This window comes from Drosophila virilis, chromosome 2, assembly GCF_030788295.1.
Source record: "Drosophila virilis strain 15010-1051.87 chromosome 2, Dvir_AGI_RSII-ME, whole genome shotgun sequence".
In the NCBI taxonomy this organism is placed as follows: Eukaryota; Metazoa; Arthropoda; class Insecta; order Diptera; family Drosophilidae; genus Drosophila; species Drosophila virilis.
The window spans coordinates 19,411,598-19,420,036 of NC_091544.1; the positions used below are offsets into that span (position 1 = coordinate 19,411,598).

The 8,439-nt window shown below is 40.5% G+C and overlaps 4 protein-coding genes across 4 annotated transcripts; 2 read left to right on the plus strand and 2 right to left on the minus strand.

The window, feature by feature from the left end:
- Positions 1-103: 103 nt before the first annotated feature.
- Jhbp4 (Juvenile hormone binding protein 4) lies at positions 104-2,401 on the plus strand. Its single transcript, XM_002053329.4, has 3 exons — positions 104-486; positions 1,239-1,479; positions 1,545-2,401. Exons 1-3 carry the CDS (start codon positions 372-374, stop codon positions 1,981-1,983), a joined length of 795 nt encoding a protein of 264 aa, XP_002053365.1. The 5' UTR covers positions 104-371; the 3' UTR covers positions 1,984-2,401.
- Positions 2,013-3,084, minus strand: Jhbp5 (Juvenile hormone binding protein 5). Its single transcript, XM_002053328.4, has 3 exons — positions 2,924-3,084; positions 2,498-2,872; positions 2,013-2,438 (listed from the first exon to the last, which is right to left on the minus strand). The coding sequence occupies exons 1-3, from the start codon at positions 3,018-3,020 to the stop codon at positions 2,128-2,130; spliced, it is 783 nt and encodes a 260-aa protein (XP_002053364.1). The 5' UTR covers positions 3,021-3,084; the 3' UTR covers positions 2,013-2,127.
- Positions 3,085-3,671: 587 nt separating this feature from the next.
- Positions 3,672-6,947, minus strand: IKKbeta (I-kappaB kinase beta). Its single transcript, XM_002053327.4, has 6 exons — positions 6,753-6,947; positions 6,103-6,369; positions 4,804-6,002; positions 4,560-4,738; positions 4,074-4,490; positions 3,672-4,010 (listed from the first exon to the last, which is right to left on the minus strand). The coding sequence occupies exons 1-6, from the start codon at positions 6,862-6,864 to the stop codon at positions 3,977-3,979; spliced, it is 2,208 nt and encodes a 735-aa protein (XP_002053363.1). The 5' UTR covers positions 6,865-6,947; the 3' UTR covers positions 3,672-3,976.
- A 418-nt stretch (positions 6,948-7,365) lies between these two features.
- Positions 7,366-8,355, plus strand: LOC6630817 (histone-arginine methyltransferase METTL23). Its single transcript, XM_002053326.4, has 2 exons — positions 7,366-7,629; positions 7,688-8,355. The coding sequence occupies exons 1-2, from the start codon at positions 7,480-7,482 to the stop codon at positions 8,303-8,305; spliced, it is 768 nt and encodes a 255-aa protein (XP_002053362.1). The 5' UTR covers positions 7,366-7,479; the 3' UTR covers positions 8,306-8,355.
- Positions 8,356-8,439: the final 84 nt, after the last annotated feature.

The window sequence follows — 8,439 nt, forward strand, 5'->3', positions numbered from 1 at the left end:
ATTAAGCGACATTTCTCCCAACCGTCCACGTTTGCAGCGGTCAGTTGGAAGCGGGTGTAAACGGGTCGAGTTCGAGTTTGGATTCCGTTTTGGGCTGCTGCAGCGACGGGTTGCGGAATCTCTAGTACAAGTGCAAATGTAAACAAAAAGTGTACAAAAAGTGGTCGCTGCTGGCCACACAACAACCACACAACACACAAAACTAATGTTATGGTTTCGTACAACATTTCACATGGCAGCCGCAGCAATTCGGTTTGAAACGTTGCCGACAACGGACGCTAACAACGGACAAGTTTTCAAAAATAGATTTTGAAACGCTGACTTAAGAAATAAAGGAAGCTATTTCAGCCAGGATAATTTTGTGGTTAAGCATGTTTCATACAGCAAACTGGAACTTATGTGTTATCGGTATCATTTATCTAATACCAAGTGCAACTGCCTATACCCGGGAAATTGTAAACGATAAGCCGCCACTGCAGGAGAGACGTGAGTATTGGATAATAGAAAATAAATAAATAAATATAGGGAATTAAATCGATATCAGATTAAACTGAAACATAACAATGTTTAAATTGAGTTAAAAGAAAAGAGTTAAATTGGAATCGGAAGTTACCTCCCCTGATATTTTGTGCTCTATGTGCTCTCTGAACCAACTAATAAAGAGACTTGTTGAGTGCGAGGCCGGAAGTGCGAATGACTAAAATATTTTTAACTGCAACTGTTAGTGCTGTCGGGTTTGAAGAAGGTGAACAAACTGAAAACTGGATCTAATACGAGTACCTACAAAAGTCCATATAAAATTTCAAAATATACAAAAACTTTCAAGGCAAAACTAAACAAACCGTATAAAGTTTTAATCTGTGCTTATAGAAAAAGGGATATTGGTTTTGTTGTTATACCCATTATTTTACTAAAAATATTTAATCAACACATTTGTAATTTTTTGGAGTAAGCATTTTTATAAATGCATTTTTTTTAATTTGTAAACTTTGCTAACTTGTTTGACGTGTTCGCTAAATGTGTAAACAGAACGAACTCCTATTTTCAAACATCTGCCCACGCGAAAGTTAGTAAATTTAGCAAAAAATGCATCGAGGCTGATTCGTGTGTAAAGAAAATTGTCAATGCTTTTTTTTTGTTGCTTTATATATACACATCGTGAATACCCTTTAAATTGAATATATTAATTAAATTTACTTTATAAAAATGTAAAAATATTTTCGTATTCTTTTGCGTAGCACCGTGGTTACAAACCTGTAAGCGGTCCAATCCCAATGAGAACAAATGCTTCCGCCAATTGTTTGAGGGCTGCTTTCCTGCACTGGCCGCTGGCATACCAGAGATTGGTGTGAAGAGCTTCGAACCGCTGAACATTGATCAGGTATCTGTTTCGAAGGGCAGCGGAAATTTGGTTCTGTCCGGCGGCTTTCAAAATCTTGTCATACGTGGACCCTCGAATGCGACAGTCCGCCGTGCAAGGTGAGTAGATGCAATGTCGTATCCATTTGGCAATCAATTAATCCCAATAATTATATTTTTGTTAGCTTGGACCTGGCGCGACGTCAGCTAAATTTTGAGTTGGAGCTACCACGCCTGCGCATAAGAGCAAAATACAATCTAAAGGGTAACATACTGCTCTTGCCTCTGGTTGGCAGCGGAGATGTAGCCATGGCACTGAAAAATGTGCATACAGCCGTCTACACAAAGATCTCGCTCCACAATGAGACCGTAACTGGGGATGAGATAATACATATCGATGAGATGAAAGTTAACTTTCAGGTGGGCGCCATGCGCATTCATTTAAAGAATCTATTCAACGGCAACGAGATTTTGGCCGCGTCCATTAATGCGTTCCTCAATCAGAACGGTAACGAGGTCATAGCAGAGCTGCGACCTGATTTAGAGCTGGGGCTAGCCGATATTTTCCATGGCCTGTGGAACAATGTGTTCTCCAAGATGCCCACCAAGCTGTGGCTGCTCTGAGAACAGGAACCACAAGTGAGCTTAGGGGATTTTGTTATAAATATAATTTATTTTGCATTCATTTTTGTTGCTACTTGTAGTTTAATGTTTTTACTACCTACCTACGATTAAATCTATAGTTTATTTAAACTTTGTGTTTACTGCTCACTGTTTCATTGTGGGCAACAGTTCGTCGTAGCTGAACGCTTCAAACAATTTGTCGATGGAGGCGCGTAGGATATCCACCAGGGCCTTGATCATCAAAGGACGGACCTCATCGGAGAGTGATTTCCAGTTCTCATTGAGGAAATCATTCATACGCTGGCCCAGCGCCTTGTCGCCATTGAAGAGATTATCCAGCTGCATGTGCACATTCGCCAGATCATACTTGACCTTTATGTCTTTGATCCTCAAATAGCTGGCACCATTTTTCATATACTCCTCGCCAAACAGCTCCGTTGCCATTGTTATATTCGCTGGTGGCAGACCATGGTATTAAAAACAACTCAGTTAACAATTCTTTGCTCCAACTTACTTAGTTCGACTTGACAGTTTCCATCGCCGAGCATCGGCATCATCATGATTTTGCCCTTTATGCTGTATTCCGATTCCAATTTTAGCTTGGGAAAGGTCAACGACAGCGTAAACTTTAATTGACTTGGATCGATGGACAAATTGTTTAGCGTATGCTTCGATATGCCCGATATCTTTACATTCTTGTACATCGAATGAAGATAAATGGCACCGGAGTCCTGGTCCATTTTGATTTCGGGCACACGCAACGGCTCCATAGGCGGTATGTAAAGTTCCGGTATGCCGTCCATCAGTCGCGGCTCGAGCGATTCAAAGGATTCACGAGCACACACATTTAAGTCCGGAGAATCACGATGACAAACCTTGAGAAAGGCAGCTGCAAATGGCTAGAATCACTGGGAAAAGACCACAGATCGCTGATACTTACGCAATTTGCTCGACTTTCCTTTGGGCTTGGCCAATGTTTGGGTTGCCTGAAGCGTAAGCCCCACCAGCATGAGGGTAATTAATAGGTTTCTCTCCATTTGTTGGCTGCTTTGGTTGTGGATCAATTTTGCTTTACTTCTCACTGGAGTCGAGTGAATACTGTTTATTGCAACGGCTGTTCCATTGCTTTTATAGCTGAGTGAAGCCAACGGCTGGCCAGAAGCTGACGCATTGAGTTCTGCCAGACTTGCAATTTTCCGTGACATTGCAATCCTCAGCAAATTTGCGAAGCCGCACCAACACAGATGTTTTCCAGCCGAGTTGCTCTTCTCTACTCATATATATAAAGCCCAATATGTACATGTGAATAACGCTTAGCTATATATTATTGCCCAACAACTCCATAGATATGCACACATGTTAGAGAATTTATGTATATAGCCAATCCGACTCGAACAAATTAAAAGTCAAGTAGAAAATAAAAAATGTTTAAAGTTTTTATTCAAATACTGAAACTTGTTTTCCAACTTCTGTCCTAGTATATTAATATAACGATTTATTTAATAATTCGCCGCAAAACTAAAACTAGCTCAATTCTGGGAAACTTCTGATATATACAAATCGAAACAGACTTGCTGTTTACCACTAAATAGAAATAATTGTTTGCCAAGTGAATAAATATAATTAGTTCGAGAATATCATGTTTCACAGCCAACCGGATATTATAAAAATAAAACTAAAACATTAAATGATGTGAAAGCATATATATTTTATAATAATATTGAAGTTAAACGTTATAATAAAACAAATAGCGCACATACATAAATTCATATACATAATAAACAAACTTTAAATGTGGAGCATGCGTTTTTAAATTAAAATAAAGCTTGGACAAGAGCCACACTCAAATTATAACAAATTAAAGGTCTAAATCAACTGTAGATTACAGTTATAAAATGTAACAAATTAAAGCATTCTAGCTAAATTTAAAAAATAATGCTGACTTTAGTTAATATCAAACAGTAATCTTGAAGGCACTTTATGCTTAAGGAAGCTAGTCCCGATCGATGTCCATCTCACTCTCCAACCTGAAATAATATTTTTGGGTATCTTATTAATTGTACTTACTACACCAAGATCGCTTTACATACAGTTGGGTGATGCTTAACGCCTTGGCAATCACATTCTCGGCGGATAGACTATCGAAAGCATCCAAACTAGCAGGTGGTTCGTGGATGCCGTTACCGACATTAAAGCTCAGCCGGCTCATCGCATTATTTAGCTGATGCATGGGCTGCTCTTGTTTTGGGTGGGCACTTGGCAACATTTCCAATTGCTGTGCCAGCAGTTGACGTTGAACCGCCATGAGATTCTCATGGGCATTATTTAGAGTATCTTTTAATTTTGAATAGCGCAGATGCAGATAGTTTGTGCTATCGCGAAAATGTTGTACTTTTTTGTTTTCGATAAAAGCGTGACGTGCTTGGGCAAATTGAAGGCCGATATTTGCCAGCTCTTTGGCCGTTATGGCGTCAACACGGTTAAGATAATTCCTCTGAAAATCTTTGCTGCAATAAAAGAAAATTGTTTACATGGATTGCTTAATTGGAGAATTTAAATAATAACTATTTACGGACATTTTGTATATATCACTGCCAAGTATAGTCTCATTGATCTCTTGGCTCTCCGTTATGCAGACGCTGCGAACTCCGCGCAACGTAGATTCATAATGATTTATGACTTTTTCAACAAAAATAATGACTTCTTTATACTTGTTTACTTTCATCAAATTGGATTGCCACTCTCCACTGTTGGGCTAAGAAAAAATACAGTGGATGCACATTAGTTATTATAAAATTGAAATTATTTTTCATTGTTTACCAAATAGAGTTTTTGCTGTTTTTGTGCATCTATTAGCAGTAACTGGAACTGCTGTATGGCACCGCAGCACATGACCTTTTCTTGTTCTATAGCTTTAGCGAATGGCTGAAGTTCGAGAATTTCGTCCTCCAGAGTCAATGCATACTCCTTGAATCCACATAGCAGCATTCTTACGAGATCATTTTCTGTGGTGAGCACATGATGCATTTCCGAGACAAGGTGGTCACTTAACCACTTTTCTAATTTCATATCGCTTGAAGAAGTTGTGAAATGTTGAAGGTCATTCGGCATTTTTGGGTCCATATATTTACACTTCTCCGTGGTGTTAAAAATGTAGACCATGACTGGTGGATTCCGCGACTCTTCACTTGTATCGCACCATTTTTCCACATAGAGATCCATGGGTATGGTACTCTTGGTCAAGCGCTTGTGTGGATGACCCGTGGGTAACACATAGTAATTGGTCTGCCTTTTATATCCGGTTTCTCTTTCAATAAAATTTTCCAATTGCTCCATTGTCGTGCTGGGAGTTACTTCGTACTCTAAGCGTTTGTAGCTGCACGCTAAAAACAGCGTCAGTACTGTTACCTTAAGCATACGATCGATCTCTGTGAATATGGCGGGTCCTGGTAATCCATTTTGTACTTCATCAGTTGCTGCTAAAGCACCACGGTGTGAATAGTTGTAGTCGAGGGCCAGCGGAAGCCACCTTGTCAGTCGTGCCAACCAAGGCAAGCTTAGGTGATGACCCACGGGTATCTGGGTATGAAAGAGAAAGCTATTCGGTTCCAAATGATTCTCTGTTATTGCAATACACTCGCGCTTTTTCTTCTCAAGATTCACATGGATATTGAACGCTTTTTGGTGGGGTATAAATGGCAGCACTCCAGTCGCCACCTCGTAGGCAATGATCCCCATCGACCAGTAATCGGCCGTGTTCTTATACTTGCCGGTGTCTACCACCTCGGGTGCATAGTAATGTCTTGTGCCCACTACGCTTTGCTGAATGGTATTCTCCGGCGAAGCACGCGCCAAGCCAAAATCTGTCAGCTTGTAGAGCTTACGGCCATTGGGTAGTCGATGTATCACAATGTTGTCCGGCTTCAGATCGCGATGACAGATTTTACAGGTCGTGTGCAAAAAATCAACAGCATGTCGTAGGGCACCTAAAATCTCGCGAACTTCAAACTCCAGAAGACCTGTAAAAAGCCAAACATTTATAACATGCAGTCGTCGGAACAGACATGTAAAATATTGGCTTCTCTAGCCAAAGAAGCAGTTTCCTATGGTGGGACTCACCGTTAGCATTTTGCGGTCTCTGCAGAAGTCTGCGAACATCGCCTCCATTGCAATACTCAAGAATAATAACCGGCAGGTCCCAAATGTGGTGACTTTTCAAATACTTGACAAACCCCCCCGAATCGTCGTCCAATCTAACGCCGGCAACAATGAAGGGCATCTGAAACTGAAGTGTCCATTTAAGCTCCTGCTGCCATCGGTTTATCAGAGTACGCTGCTGATCAGCGCTTGTTTCATCCTTTATGTGCTTCTTGATGTGCTTGGTGGCTGTTAAGATTAACAAACTATTAAAAAGCGTCAAGCATATCAGCCGCTGCTTAAAATAATACGTAGTTTCGAAGCTGATTCAGCGCATCGTCAGCAACTTAAGTCTCCCGGCTTCCTTCACAGACTTATCAGCTCAAGCACTAACATTTAAAAAGAGACGAGGACAGAGGAAGAGAGAGAGAGAGAACCAGAGAGGCAAACACAAACACAGCAACAAATAATCAAACTAATTATTGAATCAGCGAATTCTAGGAATCGGCTTGCACTTAATGTGTGTATTGGTATTGCGCGCGTGTATGCATTGATGTATGTATGTACATGTATATACTATATGCAAAGGTATATAATTCTTGTACGAAATCACGTACACAAATTGCGCTTACCTATTTCCTGGTTTGTTACGCGATTTATCCAATGCTTAACTTCACCAAAGCCACCTTGTCCCAGAATGCCCTTCAGCTCCCAGTTACCCACGCGCAACGCGTTTTGAGGCATGCCGATATTATTTTAATATACAATTTTCTGGCAGCTTATTAATAGCGACAGCCCATTTGCAACAGGTCTAATTTGATTGTTTTCGATTGTATCTAGAGAAGGGCGATGTTGCGAATTGAAGTGTGACACCGCGTGTAATGTAACACTTTAACGTTATAGCACCCAGGATACCGAATTTAAAATCGTAACATATATACATAAAATTAACAATTATTATTCGAAACAAAATATACTAATTAAATTATATATAATAATTATATTAATATTACATGTAATGAAATTGTATGGTTCTCAGATACTTTCTTCCGCTCAGTCAAATTCAAAATGTATTGTGTAGGCATAACTTAAATTAATTTGCCAAATTGAGGACAATGTTCTTTATATGTATGACTTAACGGTCTCACATCATTTGACTAATGCGTGTTTGGTTCAATGTGACTGCAGCTGTGTAAGTGTTACTTGGGAATAACAATAGACGAGGGGCGCCAATATTGTTCACGCGAATTGTGCTCATCTCTAAAGTGCTGGCAAACAGGTTGTAAACAAAAAGTATTGAATGTTGTTAGGGCCATTTATAAACAAAAAGCCATTCTTAAAGCGTCCGCTTGGGTAAAAATGCGTTTTCACATGAACGGCAGCAGCGACGACAGTGATATTGTGGCTTCCACAGCTACCGCCGAGCACATTCGCAAATTTGTATTCAGCTGCAACGTTGGAAGCGGCGGTGATACAACCGTAGATCGCTTAGAAATTAGAATACCAGAGGTAAATAAAAAAGATGAACATTGCAAGAAACTGTTTTTTAATTACTGTATAAATATAGATTCTGCAGGGAGCCTACTCATTTTATACCTGGCCCAGCGCTCCAGTTCTCGCCTACTTCCTGTGGGAGCGTCGGCAAACACTTGCGTGCAAGCGCATATTAGAACTAGGTGCTGGAACTGCATTGCCCGGCATACTGGCTGCCAAATGCGGTGCTCAGGTGGTGCTCAGCGACAATTGTATTCTACCCAAATCCCTAGCGCACATACGCAAATCCTGTCTAGCCAATCAATTGCAACCAGGAGTTGACATCGACGTCGTTGGTCTAAGCTGGGGCCTGTTGCTGAATAGCGTTTTTCGGCTGCCTGCATTGGACCTTATAATAGCGGCAGATTGCTTCTACGATCCCAGCGTATTTGAGGATATCATTGTGACGGTGGCGTTCCTGTTGGAACGCAATCGTGGAGCAAAATTTATATTCACATACCAGGAGCGCAGCGCGGATTGGTCAATAGAAGCGTTACTTAAGAAATGGAAACTACATGCATCGAGCATAAATATGGATGATATTGGCAAGCAGTCCGGTGTGGATTTGCTTGAATACATGGGTGGGCACACGATACACCTGTTAGAAATAACGCTCATCGAGCCACAAAACGTGGGTGACTTAGTAGAGTAAAAAATAAACAAAAAAATTAACCAGAAAATGCGCGGGCTGTTTGTTACACAGTGTTACTTATTGCATCGATTTAACATAGCTGCTCCTCGATTAGCAGAGCGTTGCTTATAATAAATGCTGCATTGACATTCACA

Bases quoted from the DNA above. Each gene is read 5' to 3' on its own strand.
- Jhbp4 (XM_002053329.4), top strand. From the start codon at position 372: ATGTTTCATACAGCAAACTGGAACTTATGTGTTATCGGTATCATTTAT. The intron at 487-1,238 runs GTGAGTATTGGA...TCTTTTGCGTAG, and splicing joins GCCGCCACTGCAGGAGAGAC to CACCGTGGTTACAAACCTGT. The intron at 1,480-1,544 runs GTGAGTAGATGC...TATTTTTGTTAG, and splicing joins GCGACAGTCCGCCGTGCAAG to CTTGGACCTGGCGCGACGTC.
- Jhbp5 (XM_002053328.4), bottom strand. From the start codon at position 3,020: ATGGAGAGAAACCTATTAATTACCCTCATGCTGGTGGGGCTTACGCTT. The intron at 2,873-2,923 runs GTAAGTATCAGC...AGCCATTTGCAG, and splicing joins AGGAAAGTCGAGCAAATTGC to CTGCCTTTCTCAAGGTTTGT. The intron at 2,439-2,497 runs GTAAGTTGGAGC...GTCTGCCACCAG, and splicing joins AAACTGTCAAGTCGAACTAA to CGAATATAACAATGGCAACG.
- IKKbeta (XM_002053327.4), bottom strand. From the start codon at position 6,864: ATGCCTCAAAACGCGTTGCGCGTGGGTAACTGGGAGCTGAAGGGCATT. The intron at 6,370-6,752 runs GTAAGCGCAATT...TAATCTTAACAG, and splicing joins CGTAACAAACCAGGAAATAG to CCACCAAGCACATCAAGAAG. The intron at 4,491-4,559 runs GTCCGTAAATAG...CTTTTATTGCAG, and splicing joins GGCAGTGATATATACAAAAT to CAAAGATTTTCAGAGGAATT.
- LOC6630817 (XM_002053326.4), top strand. From the start codon at position 7,480: ATGCGTTTTCACATGAACGGCAGCAGCGACGACAGTGATATTGTGGCT. The intron at 7,630-7,687 runs GTAAATAAAAAA...GTATAAATATAG, and splicing joins TAGAAATTAGAATACCAGAG to ATTCTGCAGGGAGCCTACTC.